This window comes from Falco peregrinus, chromosome 12, assembly GCF_023634155.1.
Source record: "Falco peregrinus isolate bFalPer1 chromosome 12, bFalPer1.pri, whole genome shotgun sequence".
Classification (NCBI taxonomy): Eukaryota; Metazoa; Chordata; class Aves; order Falconiformes; family Falconidae; genus Falco; species Falco peregrinus.
In genome coordinates, this window is record NC_073732.1 from 29,984,694 (window position 1) to 30,005,339 (window position 20,646).

The 20,646-nt window shown below is 40.3% G+C and overlaps 1 protein-coding gene across 3 annotated transcripts; it reads right to left on the reverse strand.

The window, feature by feature from the left end:
- Window positions 1-423: 423 nt before the first annotated feature.
- Window positions 424-20,370, reverse strand: HPS3 (HPS3 biogenesis of lysosomal organelles complex 2 subunit 1). 3 transcript variants are annotated; one of them, XM_055816829.1, is made up of 17 exons: window positions 20,084-20,370; window positions 18,958-19,449; window positions 17,482-17,668; window positions 14,941-15,026; window positions 13,765-13,957; window positions 13,419-13,500; window positions 11,398-11,552; window positions 9,898-10,006; window positions 9,507-9,688; window positions 8,990-9,167; window positions 8,130-8,360; window positions 6,199-6,384; window positions 4,857-5,009; window positions 4,209-4,316; window positions 3,648-3,854; window positions 2,284-2,374; window positions 424-1,124 (listed from the first exon to the last, which is right to left on the reverse strand). In XM_055816829.1, the coding sequence occupies exons 1-17, from the start codon at window positions 20,304-20,306 to the stop codon at window positions 997-999; spliced, it is 2,991 nt and encodes a 996-aa protein (XP_055672804.1). In that variant the 5' UTR covers window positions 20,307-20,370; the 3' UTR covers window positions 424-996. The 3 variants fall into 3 exon arrangements, with proteins under 3 accessions (XP_055672804.1, XP_055672803.1, XP_055672802.1); XM_055816828.1 differs by having other exon boundaries at window positions 424-1,112; window positions 4,857-5,045; XM_055816827.1 differs by having other exon boundaries at window positions 4,857-5,045.
- Window positions 20,371-20,646: the final 276 nt, after the last annotated feature.

Sequence of the window (20,646 nt, forward strand, 5' to 3'; positions counted from 1 at the left end):
CTGTGTATGTTAGACCTGTGTCAAACAAGAGGGAAGGCTGTATGGAACAGGCAGGCAAAGCAAAACATTTGGGATTTATGGCTACACCAGAACAAAGGAAGTTGCTTCTCTGTAATAAGCCTAAATTGCTTTGGCCTTTTTAAAAGTAGAAAAATTATACTGAAACCAGCATAATCGCTCCTAGTAAATTAGATCATTGAGTTTTGGCTGTAGCAGGAATGTTACATAGGTAAGTTAAAGAAAAAACAGCTTCTTTTTTTTTTTTTAAATGTATTTTATTTGCAGTGTAAGTAACTTTACAGCTTTAGTGAAAATGGATTTGATAGTCATTGTCAGCTAATTAGGCCTTTAGATGGTTATGGGATCATGAAGTCATTGTTTTATTTGTGGTAATTCTCAAAAAACTGCAGTCATAAAAGGTCATAAACGTTGTGACAGTTTATTATGACTGAATTCCAGCTGAGGCCACAATGAAGACAAGCATCAGTACATACACACACAAGTACCTGAGATGCTTACCAAAAACCTAAGAGAAAGAAGATTTTTTTAAAACTGTATTTACTGCAAATGCTTGTCTACTGAGTACAACAGGAGAAGAAAGAAAACAAAAACCAGCAAGCAAGCGATAACCTGTATCTTACGCTTCCCTTGGGAACACTTCCATTTCTCTTTCATTTATGGCCTTTTTTTGTGAATTGCTAAATGAAAATAGCTATTTAGCTATGAAATATATGTTCTTACCAGTCCAACCACCATTCAGCTCTGCCAGACAGGAATTCTCGTTTGCTGACCTTTGTCAGAGTGTAATAGTATTAGCTTCAAAACAGACGCATTGCCTGAGACAGTAGGTGTCATTCAATAGTTGCTGTAAGGTCTCAGCTGAGAAATAAGGTGATTTATGTGAGGGGACCTTATATGCAGTTCTACTGTTTGTTTAATTTACTTTTTTATTCCAGCACATTGTTTGTATTGTATACATAGTAGACTTCTACTGGTTTAGGTCAGCAACTTCCTCTGGCTGCAGTGAAGAAGATGTGGCAGGAAAAATGCTGCAGTTCCATCCTCTGGTAGAAGACTGAGGAAATCACTTAGTTCCAGTTCCACTGCAACAACTGATAAAGTTTCTGCTCAGAGCAGGGGAGAAACTCTTGTTTAGGTATTTCAGTTTTAAAACAAAGAAACAAAAAAACATTAACAAGGTAATTGCTAATTGAAGTCATCAAATTATCTACATGCTGCAACTAGAATGACATTTGACATGCACCTATGTGGGAGCAAATACAGCTCTAGGAAATTCCAAAAGTACACTGAAATTATGTCTTATATTAAAACCATTCCTCTATCTTGACTCATCAGGTCTACATGTGGTAGTAATACTTACAGAAGTCTGATCTAGTACTTCACGTTTTGTATCAGATGCAAAGCAAGCGCTAGAAATCTATACTAGTACCCTAACTCAGCACTAGCTCTAAAATGAAATGTTCTGCAAGCAGCTTCTCAGACCAAGCTGTTTAACATGATGTTCTGAAGTGATTACAGCACAGTTACTGCATGAAAGCAGTGTTTCAAAAGAAAAACCACTAGCACTAGAAACTAGAACTTTATGATAGAGCACAGCAACCTGTGCTGCAGAACGCAACCTTGTGATGCTGGTTTTCTTTACTCAGACATCACATTGGTATTAAAAAAAAAATATGCTTTACTCTATCTTCTTATTCTGTCAAATCAAACACTGGCCCCTCAGCTATACACAATATTATTGGCTTCCTGCAAACATGTAACAATAGGACTACCTCAGCTACCAGCGTTGGCTTCTCTGCTTGTAGTAGTAACACACTGTGGTTTTCTCAGTCTATAACGTAATCATCAATACACACTGTGAAAGACCCACAGGGTTATCAATAGTAGCCTGTTAGCTGTCATTGCTTAGAAACATACAATCACTTAGCTCAGGAAAAAAAACAATTAGTATCTATTAGTTCTATTTACTAAGGTTTTTTTAAGTGTCTATTCTTGACCTGTATAGAAACAGTATGATTCCAACAATTTCACTGTTTTCAATACAAAATGAATGCCAATATTTTTATATGAGGCAACACAGTGTACGTGGCAGAATCCTGTGCTAATGCCCAGAAAGCTTGCTGAGCTGTATTACCTTTAACTGCAGAAAAAAGTTCCCCTTTTTCCCCAAATTATCACATCAGTAGTCCCTAGCCCAAACAGTATTCAGTATGTCAGATGATGTACAGTCTTCTGGACTTCAGTTGTAATCAATTGATTTACCTTTCAGTGATGAAATAAGAACAGGGCAGTCATTTCCAGCAAGCCTGGTTCTCTTTAAGAGTTCAGGAAGCAGCTTGTTCCACCACACAGCCTAATTCACAAAAAAACACAGTAGAAGTATACATTAACAAGGACTGCAATGAAGAGTATGAAAGACCTGCTACACATACACTGAAGTAAGCTCAGATGTGTACAAGTACAGGTAGGTTATGATGAACTCAATTATGAATATATATAATGCTTTGAAATGCAAGTTTTTGGTACATGTATTTTTCAGTTTCCAGGGCAATTTTTTTCAACTCAGAAAATTTTAGACAGTGAGCCCTAGCGCCTCTATAGATAGAAAGTTTGTAAGAGAAAAAAGTCACATAATTGCCAAGACTGATGCAGTCAGAAAAAGCTTTTCCCTCTAAGCAGCTCCATGCAAAGTGGTGAACAGCATTACTCCAAGAACACTGCTCTGTCTACTTCCAACAGCTGTGGCAGTGATTTATGTTTTGTGTGTAATTTTGTTGATGACAGTGGAGAGATGGGAAGGCATTTCTTCTTTTTAAAATGTGGTATCTCTTTTCTTCCACCTGTGTTCAGATGCAGTACTGCAACTTCACATTCAATTATAACTAATGTGGAAACAATCATATAACCTATTTTCAGATCTGAATAAAAAGCACAAATCTGGTTTTGACAGATTTCTAGTACATCCATCTGTTAGAGGATCACCTTTGCTGACTTTGGCCAGCAAAACTACATACAATTAATTGAGTAGCTATGATGGGCAATGAAAGTGAACTCCAGTACTCCTGGAACACTGGAATAAAATCCATTCAAAAATTAAAGCTGTATAGATCAGCCATAAAGAACATAATCTCTCCACTAGTGCAGCAGTACCATTCTAATGTTACAAGGTCAGAAGATGTCACTAGAACACAGGAAGAACATAAATTTAAGTATAATTTTAACTGAAGGACCGTGTTCTCAGTTGGCTTATCATTAAAATTTCACATTATGCAACACTGTGAAACAATTTAGAACACTGACTAGTGAGAAACTAGCTAAAAAAAGAGAGCATATTAGTCTCCCTTTTCTGAGGCACTCTGCCATCTGAAAAGACTAAGCTTTAAATTTACTAGAATGAATACAAGAAGTCACAGAAGAAACTGGGGGGAAAAAAATCCATTAAAATTAGTGGGGACTGAGTTACAGAATTTAAATACCAAGCAAGAGGTTCAAAGCAAGCTAAGCAATTTACTTTGTCTGAAAGCTGGTGGGCTACTTGATCCATCCAGAGTCAGTCTGTACACAATAGCATTTCAGTTAGAAAAAAAATCCCAAAATACTGAACAACATTAGCAAAAGTAGCTTACCCGATTGTCGTCTTTCAGCTCATGCTGAGCATATAATACAACTGCATCAGGACACCTTTTGAGAAGCTGGTCAATGGCTTCTTCATACTTGCCTAGACGGGTATTGCAGAGAACGTGGATGGTAAGGCCAACATTGCCAGCCTCTGTCAGAGGCTCCAAGACAGGTAGAGCTGAAGCTATATTAATTGACTGACTACATAAAAGAGACTGAAAATGAGAAGAAAAAGTTTTGTTTGGATTTAAGCCAAACTTTGCAAAACAAATGCTAACCTTGCTTATCACAATGATTTTGAAATACTTCTTCATTTAATAAATATTACTGAAAACTGAGAAAGCAAGTTTAGAGTGGACTGCAAATGTAAGTATCACTGTCATCGATGTATCTCTTCAGTATTTTTTTTCTTCCATCATTTCAATGGGCCTTTTAGTTCAACTCTGATAACCTGTGGGGGGTGGGTGGGGTGGGGGGCGGGGAGTCCGCTAGAGAAAGTTGTTCATACATACATAAACTTTTGCAGAATGAATCTAAGATGTAAACAGTAATATTTAAGGGTTTCATACCTGTAGTTTTGAGATATCCTCATGGTAACTTTTATCAGATGGAGATTCCACTGACATTACGGAAGTTACCCATGGGAAAATCAACCCGAAATGATTACAGGAGTTTATCTATACAAGAAAGAATCAAGTTGCAATGAAAGAAATATTTCTGTTAGTGACAGTTCCATGTGGAATCCATCAAGAGTGAAGAAAATTTTACTCTCAAATAGCATAATTCAGAATAGCAGCTACTCTTTCTTCTGGTTCATACCATTTAGTAACAATCAAACTGGAAACTTATATTTAATTCTGTATTTCAGATTTCCCATTCAGTATCCTTTAAAATTCATAATTCACACATTTTTCTCATCTAGTCAGCTTTATAAATCTGCAAACACTCCACCTGAAAAACTCTCATTGTTGCATTTTAGCCTTTATTTCTGTCCAGAGCTGAGATTCCTGTTGGAAGTATGTTTCTGGATGTCCCCAAATGGCAGGACTCCCCAGAGCCAGCAATACCTATTTGGTAATGGCACACTACCTTATTTGCTTTCAGTCTCGCTTCTTTTAACAGACAAACTGTCCAGAATTAAAATCCTAAGGGTAGTATTTGGATAGATTTTGGAGGGACAATGCAGTCCTAAAACTTCCTCGGAGTGGTATACTTACCAGATCCTCTGTTGTTCTCAGTGGCTTAGTCTCGGGAAATTGCTGCTTTGATATTCTCCAAACATACTGAGAAGTAAGTCTCAGTAAAAGCTCCTGAAGGGTTTCTTCCTGAGAGCACACTACAAGGAGAGCTTCCCAGAAATCCACCAAGAGCTGAGGAATAGCATGTTCACTGTTACTACACAAAATCTAAGAACAAAAATGTTAGAAGACAGCAAGTTAGCACAGACAGTGGTAATTATTAGTAGCAGAAGTTTGAGAAGAGAGGAGACAGCTTTTCACTTTCACTAGAAGCAGAATTTTGGTTCCTGCTTTATCTTGATGTATTTCCAAGGGATGTGATACTACATAATACAGTGCTAGGCAAAGTAAAAGTTCATGGAGTGATTTTAAAGTAATCAATTTTAAACAATAGATTTTAATTACTCTGCAAGGTTTACTCCACTACTAGAAGTGTCAGCGCCCTGTCAGCAAGTATTTACAGCCCAGTTAATTTGGAGGATTTTTGTATATGCCAATAGCCAATTCTTCCTCGGAAGAAGATTCTGAAGATGGTAAGAGATGCTGTGTAGCTCAGCTGGGTATAATGGTAGGACCCACAAGGGAGATGGTTTAAGGTCTGGTGTGTCAGCAAAAAGGACGCGCACTTGGTTTCCAGCTGGCTTTAAACACCACTTGTTCTAATTTGAGTTTCGTGACTTGGTATTTCTGATACAGGTCTTTCACAGTAACAGATATAAGACAGCAACATACCTACAGTGAAGAATACATGGGTTTAATCCAGTATTATTCATTGTAGAGAAAAGAAAAAAGGTTTGTCTATTCACAATCTAAATGAAGAAAACCTCAGTGTCAACAGAAAAGCTATTTTATTTAGCTTTCTTATAAACTGCCTGGACCCACTCTTCCTTCAGATATTTATGCAGAACATCAGAACGTTATATACCTTCCTATTTAAGTCTGATTCTTTGAAGTATGTTTCAGGCCTAATGATTTCTTCAGCTGGAGCTTATAGAAGTGATATACCTAAACTGTTCTAAATTTCAGTAGCCTTAGGAAGCCCACTGAAAGATCTCTGAGATCAGAGTATTCTCCGTTCAAATGACAGGGTCAAAGCAAAGAACTTAATGGATTTTTTTTGTTTGACTTAACCAGTATTTCTTTCCAAAAGGTCAAGTTTGTGACTGTAGTCATCTATGAAGACTGGAATATATCTGACCCTCATCTCCCTCTTTCTGAAGAAATGCTGAAATGTGAGTGAAGGAGCAACCAAGGCTGCTTTGTGTACTAATAACAACATCGCTATGAGAGAAATAGAAGCAAAAAATTATCAGAGGCCAACCTTGAAAAAGGTATCTGCTTCTTCCAGTTCCATTTTACTGTTCTCATGTAAAGCCACAGTGGCAGCCACCAGTAAACCAGGCTGCATCTCCTTCAGGTGAACGGCAAACTCAGTTGGCACAACAATTTCCTCCTTATAGTGTCTCAAGAGTTTTGGTTGCCCAATGAAACCACAAGCCAGTACCGTCTACAAACACAGTCAGATATAGAGAGGTAAAGAATTCAATCCACATATGATTCAACTCAGCAAACTTAGTGTTTCCTCAGGCAGTGAGGTTTAAACAGATGAAATGAAGGGAAGTCAGGGGAAGGAAATAAATCCTTTCTACAATGCATAGAATAGCTCTCCAGAGGCTGAGCTCCAAACCACGTGCCAGTGCTGTGAGTCCTGAGCAACAGGCCATTTGCCTGAACACTGAAAGTAACATGCTGTTGAAATCAGGAGTTACTGTGCACATAAGAAAGATAGATTTCACTATGAAATCCAAGACATTCAATACACATGGTGTTTTTAAGAATCACTGGCTGAAACGTCAATAACTACTCTGGTAAATTTCAGTAGACTACTTTGCTCAGCTATGATTTTTATTTTGAAAATACCCCTGAAACAGTGATCAAAATGTGCCGCACTATGTGAGACAGTAAGTTGATCCGGATATTTGAGTTCTTTTGAAGGTAAGCATGACAAGATATGATTTCCACTTCAAAGACAGTGGGGAAATGGTGCCTAAGAAGATTAAATTCATTACACAGGAATTATAAGGCAAACATAAGAGGAAAATTCAGGTTTCACCCTGATATGCATGCAAACTATCTTTCTTAAAGTGATATTTTTTCTACTTTGCAACAAAATGCTTTTTAAAGGGTGAGGTGCAACAGAACATTTTTTTAATAGGTCAGATTAAAAAGAAAAAAAAATAATCAACAGCCCAAACACCTAAACCCCAGCCACCTTATTCTCTAAGTAACATCCATGCAGTAGAATGTGTGTGTTTGCTCCTAACATGGCAATTTCACATGATTGTGCTGCAAATGGTTATAAAGCAGGTGGGGCTGAATATCATTGTTGAAACAACTCTGCATAGCTCCCACCTTGCAATTCAAAAATCATAACTTTGAAATCTCTCCAGAACTTCCCCTACCAAAGCATGATATCTAACTTTGGAACAGCTGTCAGTTTAATTTTAAAAGTTTTTAGACCTCCAGTATTTCACTCTCAGGAGTCATCTGTATTTCAAGCTCTGTCACCTTTGAATGTTCTACAGACCTGATCAACCTTAACAAGAAGTAACTAACAGATGGGTCTCAGTCTAAAACCACATGTGAATATCTATGGCAGAGACTGCTTCACTAACATTTTTTTCCCATTGATGTGGAAATCTTATTTTGATAGCACTGAAGTAGATTCTGATCTGATCTTTATAAGGGTCAAGTGCTTTGACTCCACGTAAGAAGGATGGGAAATTGTATACAGAAACTTTCATTTGTGTGCACCACGGACATTCTGCTTCAAAAGCAATTTTATAAGTGCTGTTTGCATACAGATGGTGTTTTCACGGGCATATTGTATACTAATTACAGGTGAAGGGGTGTAAAAATGCTACTATATAACCCTGCCATACTGCTGAAGAGCACTGGCTCTGCAGAGCTTCTTATAACCCTGTAAATAGCATTTAATTCATCAGGAATTAACAGCTTCAAAACTTTTGCTTATTTGGTAAGGCTTGACCCTACCTGCAGGGTAAATAGTGCAGTCCCAGTGTATGCCAGCCCGCAACTCTACTGTTATTGTAGCCATTCAATCAGTGGAGCCTATACTATAGGAAGAGGAGTGACTGAAAGATTCTTCTATCGTAAAATACAGCCACAAGCCAAACCCACTGACTTGGGCTTTGCAAAGTGTTAATAGCCCATGCTTTCAGCATACTTTACCTCCTTATAGGAGTCCATCTCATGTTCATACATCGCCAGGTCCCCTGTTTTGAGAGCCATGAAAGCCTTAGTAAGTGTCAGGACCACTGATGGCATAATCTTTTCTACTTTCTGAAGATACTTCACAGCTCTCAAAGGACATACATTTCTCATACAGGGGCTGCAGAGGATATGAGGCAGCTGCGCAGGGTCAGCAAGATAGAATATCTGGAGAACTTTATTTGCCGATTCCTGTTGAAATAAAAGCCATTTGACAGTTTAGACCTTTCCAGATACAGTCTTCTGTGGCATATGAAAGTTTTACAGTTTGGGTTTTATTTTTTAAGTAAAATAGACAAGTACAGCTTAGCTATCAAATCACAGTGCCTTCCCTGCCTCTTTCCTCCCTACTGGTGAAAGTAAAGGATCTCTAACCAGCAGTGATTCAACCCCTATTCTGGGGTGCTAAGAGAACATCCACCACCGCACTGAATTGGTTTGACTAACCTGTACTTTGGCAACATTCAAAGAAACAGTTTGGGGTTTTTTTGTTACAGAATGGGGAGGTCAAAGAAATTTGAGGCAAACCTTTCCTAAAACAGAAGTGTGTCTGTGTGCAAGTGGGAACCAGATCATTACCAACACGCACTATGATAGCAAAACCTGTAATATGTTGCTTGAAAGGAGCCCAAAGCATCACAGCTGCTGCTTGCTATTTTTGTCAACAAAAAATGGGAAAATAAAAGCCATGTGAAAAAGAACAACTGTAAAACTAAATAAGCAGCTCAGCATTTTCAAAGGGAATTTAATTAAAATTTGATATACAGTTCTCAAAATCAGAACTAAATAATTAAGAAAAAACCCCACAAACTAGTTTCTACCTTACTTAATTCTTCATTTACGTCTTCATTAAGGCAGTGAGTTAAGTAAAATAGAAATCCTCTCTCATATGTCTGTATTTCATCACCTTCTGAAACCAGTCTTTTTAACACTTCAGCCATGGATAAACCTGACATTCTGTAGTATGGCAAAGCAAGGTGGTAATCCTCTGTGTCAAACCTGAAGGCAATAGAGAGGAGAGAAAAAAGAACAAAACAACTACGGGCAAGCTTTTGCCATCACTGTTTCTGAGAACTAAAATAATACATCAAAGTTGCAGACACACCCGTATCTGCAAATGCATAGCTCATATTCAACATAATGTTGTATTCTGTGTTCAATGACAATAGACAACCAGATACTGAAGAGGTGACTAGATTAAGCTGTTTGCACAGAACGGAAAGATTTATGTTATATATGCAATACTAACATAAAAGCAAAGAATGATGGATTTTCGTTGTAAGGTCACACTATTAGAAACAAAAGCTCCCCTATATCACTATGACATCTAAAACATACCTGCTGTAGCAGTCTCCTAAGGCAGCACAACTTTCTCTGAATACTCTTAGAAGTTCTTCTTTCTCATCTGAGTTAAGGAAATGAGGGTCCATTATAGCTGCTCTGACCAGTAAGTGAGCTTCACTTAGAAGATGGATGCAGCTCTCTGTTTTCACATTTTCATAAGTTCTGCTATAATCTACCTAGAACAGACACAGGATATACTCAGGCTGCTGGCAAAAATTAAGGATATACAGGAACAATTCTGATGAGGGCAGCAGCCATGTCAAATAGGATTATGGGCTATTCATGAGAATACATTATATTATATTCAGCAGTGACATGCATCAAAGATTAATTAACAGTACTTATTTTTAGTCACCAAACAACAAAAGCAAGAGTTGGACAATACCATTTCTCTGTAAAGCTGAATGGTTGAAACAGTGTTTATAATATATAAATTCCAGCCAGGCTCTGACTCAGAATTTGCTCTGGATTTGATGCAGTCATCCTTTCTGGAACTAGAGAGAAGAAAAAGACTTGAGTTGTCAGTGTCCAAATAAACACTACACAGCCAAAAAAACCCTACTCACTTGGTAATTTAAATGCATAAATAGGTACATTTGCAGGCTAGTAAATGCTTGAGAGTTAAGCTGTAAATTTGAGTCGTAACACCTAACAAAACAGAATAGTCATGTTCATACACCAGGAACATTATTAGACCTATCTACTACATCTTCTCTCAGGCTTAACACCAGGTAGTATCAGACACTTACATGACACTAGATAATTCAAATTAGCTAAGATGTTTACTTACTTTCTGTAAGGACTTAATGCACATTTGTCCCTGTAGTTCTATTAAAGTGTTTGCCAAGACATGGCATACAAAAATATTTGAATGCTTTTACTCTGACACATTGGCTAGGTCTGTAATGCCCTAACATTAAAACACCATAGGAAAACAGAATCTTTCTGTTCTGTTTTTTGGGGGTTTTGGTTTTGTTTAAAGTGTTCTGGGATATTTACACCTTTATTTTCAAACGATGCTGTTAAGTAGACTAGCATTTGTTCAACTTCTGTTCTTTGCAGAAGGCAGAAAGCTTATCTTCCTCACATGCCAACGATCTTTGAAACAACACAATTGGCAGAAGAAACTGTCCTTTATACACAGAAAATTATGGTATTTTGAATTACCATTCTCCTTGATGGGCTTATCCTCATCTTCTCCTGAATAATGCCTGTTAAGACATACTGGTTCAAATAACTTCAACAGCTGTCCCACTTCTGTCAATGAACTTGAACTGCCTTTAATAAATCTCACTTCTGAATAGCTGTTCTATGAAAAGCCTTCAAAAAAGAATGGGAATAGCAGCTTCCTCAGAAATGGATAAAAAGTCACAAATGCCTCTGGCTACATATATGCTACAAGAGTATCTTGGGCCAAAGCCCAATCCTTCTTTTGTCAGGGATCACTATAGTGATGTTCATAACTTTTCTTGGAAGGAATCCTTAGCTAAATGTAAGACGTTTCATTTTGTGCTTAAACACATTTTGTTATCCTGTAGCTTTGGTACTCCTATGTATTTGTGTTTCTCAAGATGAAATATTTTTTCTTCTCAGTAGCAGATACATTCTTAGATATTTTATTTTAATATTACTTATCAAAGCTAATTTTTTTACAATCCTGAGTAACTTAATTTTTTCAAGCATTTGTGACCCACCCTCATTTTTTCCATGTCAGTTAATACAGTAGAATTGAAAAAAATTAATGCTTGATTTCTGTTCTCATGCACTACCTAAGAAATCATTTCCAGTTTTTCCAGAGGAACCTTTCTTCAACTACAACACCCACAAATTCAGCACTGTACACAGAGCTATAAATACACCTCCCCCAAAAGACACAAATGCTTACAGCATCCTTCTTGTAGGCTTTCTTCTTTCAGTAATATCTTCCATGTCTGCCTTAGTCAAAAGAATTATATGGTTTTTGAAATGACAGATAGCTCTTGGTCCTATAAAAAGCTGCATTCTTAATGCGCAGACATCCAGTGCAATGGGTGGACAAGCCTATAAATGAAAGTAATTGTTCTGTAATTTCAGTTACCATGTACTTGGAGTCTTCAAAAAGAAGAAAAAAAATGTAACTTTATTCCAATGGCCTAACATTAAAAACATTCACTGGCTTTCCTAACTTTGACTGCTTCACTTAAGCAAGAATAAAAATACTCATAAAACTATGAAATAAATCATTTAACAATGGGTTAAAATAAAAAATAAAAATCATTTCACTTTTCAAAGCATCTACAATTTTACTCAAATATAAAATCTCAAAATAAAAAAATCTCAAAATAACTGAGCCCGAGGGCGATGCCTAGCACGGAGAATTTAATCCCAAGTAGTTTAAATTTGGCCAAGTTGTAAAAGATTGCCTGACATGGTTATAAAAGTCTTGATTTCAGTTGTTTATAACACTCAGTTATAGATAGAAGTATTGTATTTGTTTGCCTATTGTTACATTACATACAGAGTATTACATCCCTGATTTGTTCAATATGCACCTTTCGGGTCATACTTACTGTGTCGTCTACGCTGGACTAAAAATGGAAAAATGCTGCCTCATTTGCCCAGAAAAAAAATCTAAATTTACAGCTCTAAGAAGATAAAATACCATATTAACAAGTTAACGTACACAGTGAAGCAAGGCAACTTGCTGAAATATGCATTATATGTTTACCCTACTTTTGAAGAAACCTCAAAATTTCTTGTGAAGAGGCAGAGGCTGCAGTGGCAACCAGGAGGCTCTAATCTGCCCTGAGCTAGTCAGAACCAGAACCAGCCAGCTCTGAAACCGATGTAAAAATACAGCAGGAAAAATAACAACAACAAATAATAACAATCATCATCACACTTCAAACTCCACACTGGGGCAGGAACACCCCTGAGGGAATATAGCCTGTGGGCAATGCACACCAGAGCATGGGCACCCCAGAGGGACTGCAGCCCATGGAGGACCCTTGCCAGAGCAGGTCTGCAGCCTGTGAGGGCAAGCTGCGGAATGCACATCCACAAGGGACTGCAGCCTGCAGCCTACCATTAACATGCACACCTCAAACCTGCTGAGGCAGGAGGCAGCTTGGAGGAGTTACTATGGACTGAGTGCAACCTAACGTGAAAACACAGAAAGCTGCAACTGGAAAAGGGACAGGATAGATTGTGTCATGTGTTTGCATCTCAGTACCTCTTTGGAGAGCAGAGAATACGTGTTTGGCTCTCGAAAATTTTATAATACTTATACTGTCCTGTGGTTTCTTTATGTCTGTTGTCAACAGGCTCAAAAGAAATCCTTAAATGCCAACTTAAAATACATTTCAGACTATCTTTCCTGGTATTTTTATTAACATATATCCTGATCTTTACAATTCAATAGATTTTTACTGATAAGCAATCTAAGGAAGGGGAAAAGTCTAGATGTCCAAGGATCAAAAGCCCTCGACTTAAAAAACATGCACTAAGTATCTGGTAGCAGACTTGTTCAAGTGTCTACACTCCTCTTACAAAAACTTGTTTTCAAGGACACCGGAAGGATAGAAACATCATCAGCTGCAATAAAGGAAAACTCTGCACCCTTCATTCAGATTTATACAGGAAAGCATGGAATTTAATTTAAAATATAAGTGATTTTATAGCTTTTGATGGTTTTAAAAACATTTTACTAATGGTCTAGAATCTTGAAAGGCATTAATGGACTGTTTTGTTGAGACATTTGTAGACCATTAAAATACAATATGCCATAGACTGAAGTAAAATATTAATTTTGCATATTATTTTATTTGTTCAGCCAACAGAAACTAACAGGACTTCAGAAGGAAACATAAGGAACCTAAATGCCATACTACTACCCCCATTCTTTTTGCAAGGTAACAAGAGGTGCACCTTTATGGTTGTATCAATATATGGATCCTCATCACGAGCTGCTGCTGCACTGCACCGCACTGTAAAACACTGCAGGTTCTCACTAGAGGGAAAGAAGAAACCACAACGATGAAGACAAAAAAATGACAAGACTTGCAAAAATCAAGCAGCCAAGTCAACAGAGAATCAGATCTTTTCCCTTCATAGAAACGGGCCTTGAAGTCTAAGCAGCAGGGCATGCTGCACTACCACATGAACCTACCCAGAGAGTTCCAGGAGGCTATGAAGTACATATCAGAAGGAACAAAACAAAACAAAATAAAAAAAAAAAAAAAAAAAAAAAAAAAGAAAATCGTAAACACAGTACCTGGTAATGACGTGCAGGAACTGTGGTGTGAGAACTGCCTGCTCTGACTTCTCTGAATATTGGTAAGTAGAAATCAGTTCTACTAACTTCCCAACAGAGTAGACATATCCAACATGAGGTAAAGAGAAAAAGCAAAAGAGACTCATAAGTTCTCTCTTGTTCTCAGTTTCCTCGTGGGCTGTCACAGAACTTCCTAGATGTAACAATAAGAAAGGCATTTTATATACCTTATAAATCAAAACTTGGCAATTCCTTTGCAAGCCTGATGCCTAAAAGATACTAACAAACCTGCCCAGGTCACAGAATGTTTTTTTAGTAGCTAGTAAAGAGAGAAAGAACTATATAAAGATCAGTGTACAGGCTGCATCAGTGTACAGGTTGCATCAGTGCACAGGTCACAAGTTTGTATGTCATGTCACTTGGAGGCATTTCTAACAGAAGTGCAGATTTCTTCACCACTGAGTGAAGAAATTCTATAGATGCAGCAGCACCCGAGAGTCTTGGCCGGTTCATCACAACTAAGCATCCATGGGTTGAATTATCAGCCTCATCTTAAGACAACTACTTGTGAGCTGTAACGACTGCTCAGCCAGAGCTGCAGCTGCAGCGCACCAAAATACAGGTCCTCACTTAAGGGAAAGAAAGGCTGGGAATGGCCAGGTCCCTTCCAACCCAAACCATTTTATGATAATAATACATCACAATAAAGGTTATCTTGAGCTAGTGTATCTTAGTGAACTCCTAAAATCTGCATTTATCCCTTGCAATTTTAATTAAAGCCTGGCAGAAAGCTAAACCTGTATCTTAGCGATTGCTACTCCGATTTCACCTGTTGACTAATGAGAGGTAGCCTAGTATCTTATTTATAACACTGAGGGTAATTTTATTAATGCAACGTAAACAGTGACTGTTTTGTGATGTAAAATTAATCAGCAGAGAACTGAAAAAAGCTGATTTAGTCTTCCTATTTTGGTGTGGTGAATTGATATTTTAGTTCAAGGTTTATTCAGAACTTGGAGAAGCTTATAGAAGCTCAGTTTAAATCACTGGAAAGGGAGGAAAGACCTTAATTTAAAGACAAATCATACAGAAACAGTGTACAAAACAGAATATACAAAGAAGCTTCTTCCTTTCCCAGGTCTCCTGGGAGGCAGGCCATAATGCATATTCATATACCTGTCTGGTATACGGGAAGCAGCTGAACCGAGTGCAACTTTGTCTCTTCACAAAACCCAAAAGGCGACTGGTCAGGTGTAAAACGTCTAGAGAAAAAAAGTCCAAAACAACCACATGGGACTTCAATGAGAAACTATGAGCTACTTTGGAAAAGTAGACAGCATATATATACAGCATATAATAGGCATAGCTGATGTTTTAGTACTCAACAACGTGCGCTCCTACCACTAATATAATTAGCACGGCAATGTCAAGAAGCACGTGACAGAGCTAGAGATAACTATCTTGAGTTCTCACAACCATAATCCTCTTTCTTTGCTTGACTACAAGATGCGTGTCGAAGTCTGGGATCACTGGAAGACATGTTGCAATTGATTTGAACCTCAATTTAACCTCCCCCCCCCCCTTTTCAGTCAACTGAGCTATATGTAACATGGTGCCATCTCCAATCCTACTTTTCTTTCCTATTATCTGTCACCCTTTATCCTGCTTTGCTCTGGAATTCACTGCTGGACTGTGATACCAATTCTTCGTCAGTTTTGGATAAAAGTTTAATGGCTTTGATGACTAAGAAAAAGGATAGTTTCTTAGTGCTTAAGATACTTGGCAATCTCCCTTTACTAGCTGGAGAAACAGGGAATATATATTTTTTCACAGATACTCAAATAGGTATCACTTCAGCTGGAGCTGATGAAAGCTGCAGAATAAACAAACAGAAGACAGTACCTTGGTTAAGGTCACACAGACATGACTGCTGATCAGTCTGGTGTGTAATCCTTTAAAGTAGGCTTCTCTAAACAATAACAATTTCACATAAGCTGCTTCAGAATAAGCAAGTAAAACTTGGTTTTGCCAGTTCAGCATTAAAGTATGAAAACTGCGGGTAGTCAGACACTGCAACAGGTTGCCCAGAGAGGTTGTGGAGTGGTCTGTATCTGTGGAGATATTCAAAACCTGACTAGACAGGGTCCTGGAGAGCCTGTTCCAGCTGACCCTGCTTGAAAAGAGAGCAGGTGTGGTATTGGACTAGATGGTCTCAGGAGGTCCCTTCCAACCTAAGTGATTCTGTCATTCTGTATGCTGATGAAAGATACGTCACAAGGGAAGCTGCCATGCATGCCTTTCACAGAGTACAAGGATGTTATGATAAAAGCAGACATTAAACATCGCTAGAACTGCAAAATCACCAAAGTTCTATTATTTTAATTGCATCAACTAGCCACATTCCCCAAATAAAACAAAACTTAGGATTTGCAAGGCCAAAAGTTGCCCAACTGTAAGATGAGCAGGTTCATGGTGTGCTGGGTGAAGAACTGGCTGCACGGCAGAGCTCAAAGGGCTGTAGTGAATGGGGCCACATCTGGCTGGCAACTGGTCATCAGCAGTGTTCCCCAGGGCTCAATCCTAGGGCCAGCGCTGTTCAGTATTTTAATTGATCTGGATGCAGGAGCTGAATGCATCATTAGCAAGTTTGTCGACAATACCAGACTGGGAGGTGCTGTTGACTCTCTTGAGGGACAGGAGACCTTGCAGAGGGATCTAGATAGACCGAAGCACTGGGAAATCATCAATGGCATGAAATGGAACAAGTCCAACTGCCAGACTCTGCACCTGGGACAAAGCAATGCCAGGCATGAGTATAAACTGGGAGAGGACTGGCTGGAGCACACAGCCCTGCAGAAAGGGACCTGGGGGTGCTGGTTGACAGCAGACTCAACAGGAGCCAGCAGTGTGCCCTGGCACCAAGAGGGCAAACTGCATCCTGGGGCGTATCAAGCACAGCAAAACCAGCTGGTCAAAAGAGGCATTGTCACACTGCGTGCAGCATTGGTGCAGCCTCACCTCGAGTACTGTGTGACATTCTGGGCCCCACAATTCAAGAAGAATGTGAAGGTCCCTGAATGCATCCAGAGGCCTCCAAAGCTGGTGAAGGGGCTGGAAGGCATCTCCCATGAAGAGCAGCTGAGGACTCTGGGTTTGTCTCCTTTGGAGAGAACGAGGTGAGCAGTGACCTCATCGCTCTCTACAGCTTCCTGAGGAGGGGATGTGGAGAGGGAGGTGTTGAGCTCTTCTCCCTGGGATCCAGGGACACATCTGGCAATGGTTCCAAGCTGCGTCCATCAGGGGAGGTTCAGACTGGACGTGAAGAAGCATTTCTTTACCGAGCGGGTGGTCAAACCCTGGAACGGGCTTCCTGGAGAGGTGGCTGATGCCCCACGCCTGTCAGTGTTTCAGAGGCATTTGGACAATGCCCTTAATAATGCGCTTTATCATTGGGTCAGCCCTGAAGTGGTCAAGCAGCTGGACTAGATGACTGTTGCAGGTCCCTTCCAACTGAACTATTCTATTCTATTAAAAAACAAAGTTTCTTTTATACCACATTATTTCCTCAATGCAAAAAAAAACCCCCAAACCAAAAACCCTTATAAAAACCCCAGAAGTAAAAATACCAGAATTTTTCTTTCAACGAGACAGAGCCACAGCTCATTTTGGTTTGCTGTAGTAAATTCACCCATAACAGGGAAAATATATTTGTAATACCTGAAAAGCAGATACCGCACTTGGAAGCACTTTGTGTCTTCTGTAGGTAAGTCTGTGGATTCCAGTGTGATGGGTATCTCACATAGTTTGCTTTCTTCCCCAAGCAGTTCCACTGGCTTCTGACATACAACGAACTCATCTAATTCAAGCTGTAAAGTACGTGTTGAAGGGCCTTCATCTTTTACACCTTAATAATGAAAATACTATTAACAATTGTTCATTCCATTTGGCAGTAAGAAAATTATATGACAATATCAATTAAATACTTCAGTTACAGCTACCTAGCTAGCATTGGTTCCCTCAAACCATGAGATGCTGAAAACAGCTATGCTAGAAGATGAGAACAATTTTTGTTTAAGCCTCAACAGTCTAAATAATTAAGAGTCATGATTTCTGAAAGAACAAGCAAGCTGTTCATTATAAGGCAAGTCCAGGGCAACCTGTGCTGCAAATGGTTGGCCGTCAAAAAATGTTGCCATTTGGCTAGAGAGGTTTTAATGAAAAGAAAGCTATGACAGAAAGTTGTGTTACCCTAAACTCGCTTAAGTTCTGGAAAGCAAATCCTAACAGCACTGAGAAAGTAATTTAACTTTTCTGCTTAGATTTAAATAATGAAAACAACTAGAAGCAGGATGCCATTATCTGAGTTAAGATCCACCTTCACTCAATGAAGAACATAGCCGTTTATATTTTCCCTATCTGACAAGTCTTATTTACCTTTATATTTTTTCTAGATACAGTTTCCATTTTTAAAAGACCATCCTTTTATGTTTCTTCAATTACCAAGGAAGGATATTCCTAAGGTTTGTTGGTGTTCATCTGATACCTTTCCAAAAGAGGGAATTGATTATACATGAGTTGATTTCTTGCAATACACTGGAACGAAACCTACTGACTAAATCTGTCTCCAGGATGTCTAGGATTCTAAGGCATAATAATGCCCTGAGTAAGATAAAGGACTGAAAAAGGAGAATTTGCTGACACCTTGTGTATGCATGTTCTGGGCCTAACAGTTAGAAATACATATGCATCACCACAGATGCATTTTTAAATGTATAAGCCGCCAGCAACCATGGTCCATTTCAAGGTTCATGAGATGTTTCTTCCATTTGGCCTCCCACTTGTCCCTTAGAAGAGACAGTTATTTGGACAGAGGCACTGAAAGAATTATTTTTCTGAACATAGCACGCTGAACTACCACGGCTTTGATCTAGCCCATGGTGGCTAATTCTAGGTCTGTAAAAATTGCACAATCCTGAAACTGTCTGCAGAATGAAGGCATATTTAAGTGTTACCTCCATCTGCAGGTGGTACAACTTTTTGTGCACTAGAATATTCAGCTGACAGTCCTAAGATGATCTGAAAATATTTTCTGAAGGGCAACGACCTTGTCTGAGTCTACTTTGAGAACAACAGGAATCAGTTAGCAGAGTCTTGGAAGTAAAAAATAAATAAAATACTCATTTCTGCACTTACCTCCATCCACAGGCTTTTCTAGTGTACTGACTCTATGGGCACACTCTGTGACGTCTGTGCTTTGCTGGACCAGTTCCAATTTCAGGATCAGAACGTCCAGCTCTGTTGTTACGGCTATATGTCTGGCACAAAACGCAACTTCAGTAGGAATGACATTATCAATGTGCAAAATTAAGGAGCGTTCAAAGTCTAACACAGTCAAATTCTGGTTTATGACCAGATACTTCAAACAGAACATGACTAGTTTATTTTTGCAGCCCACAAGAAGATCTCCATTTACAGGGCAACATGAAACACACAGCGGAGGATCTGAAAGTGGCATTTCCACAACTGACATCTGTTCTTTTAAGGTTTCGCTGTATGACTCTTCCATCTTGTGACCAACCATTCGAACGCAAACACGAGAACTCCCTGCAGACATGCATCTCCAGTTCATATATGCTCTTAGGAAAGTTGCTTTGCTTTTTTCTTCAATTGTCACCAGATAGTCTCCTTAAAAGAAAGCACCAGTACTGATATATCATTTTAGGGGCAGTTTGTGAGCTCTTGATGTACTGCAGTACATTACAAAGAACATCTTAAATCGTCAACCCAAAATTCCAAAATCGGTTTTCACCAGTTTGTCTCTAATGAAAGCCAACGTGCACATTTCTTTGCTGGGTGGAACACGCTTTAGTGGGTAGTACCACTAAAAACCGAAAAAAGCACTTGCAACTCTAGGGCCAGATTAAATCCTAAGCGGATCCGCTTTCTGAGTTGCGACCGCAGGCAGGGCGCGTTTTCTCCTCTGAAGGCCAGGGCGAGCCGCGGACCCACGGAGAGCCGCGATCGCCGGGCACGGCCGCCGCCCCCGCCCGTCCCGGGGCCGCGGAAAGGCCAGGGCCGGAGCGGACTCCTGCCGGGGCGGAGGACGACGGCGGCGCCCCGCCAGCCCGAGCGCCGCCGGCCCAGCCCCGCAGCCGCCGGGGAGAGCGGGGAGTGGCACGGGGCCCTGCCCCCGCGGCGCCGCCGGCCCGGCCCGGCTCGCCCCCGCCGGGCGGAGCCCGCAGGCCTCTCCCCGCGCTGCAGCCGGGCGCGCCGCAGCCTCCCTGGCCGAGCAGCCCCCGCCCGGTGGAGCGGAACTGACCTGCCTGGCTGTGCGCCATGCGCAGCACCGGACCCAGCGTGGCGAAGGAGCCCAGGGCGTCGCAGCGGCCCTGCTCGCGCAGCGCGAACACCTCTACCCTGCAGCTGGCCGCCGTGCCGGCCACGAACAGCACGTCGCGGCCGCAGCAGAAGCGCGCCGGCTCCTGCCTGCAGGGCACTACCCGCTGCGACCCGAACGGGTGCAGGTTGTAAAGCTGCACCATGACTGCCGAGAGCTCCCGCTGCCGCCGCCAGGGCTCTCCCGCCGCTGCCTCCGCCAGCACTTCCGCAGCCCGGGCCGGCGGGGCGGAGCGCGCAGCGCCGGAGCCGCCTTCCGCCTGCGGGCCTGCCGGGCCGGGCCGCTCCCGCCGCCGGTACCGGACGTGTTTTTTTCACTAGGCCGATGTAGGAATGTAAAGAATTGCAGTGCTTTTTTAAATCTGTTAACAGATCTGTTCCTTTGTTTTCCTGTTCTCTGAATCAAAGGCAGGCGGCGGGTGCGGGTTGGAGACCTGTTGTACTTTTTCCTCCACATGATGTCACCTCTGCCTTTTTTTTTTTTTT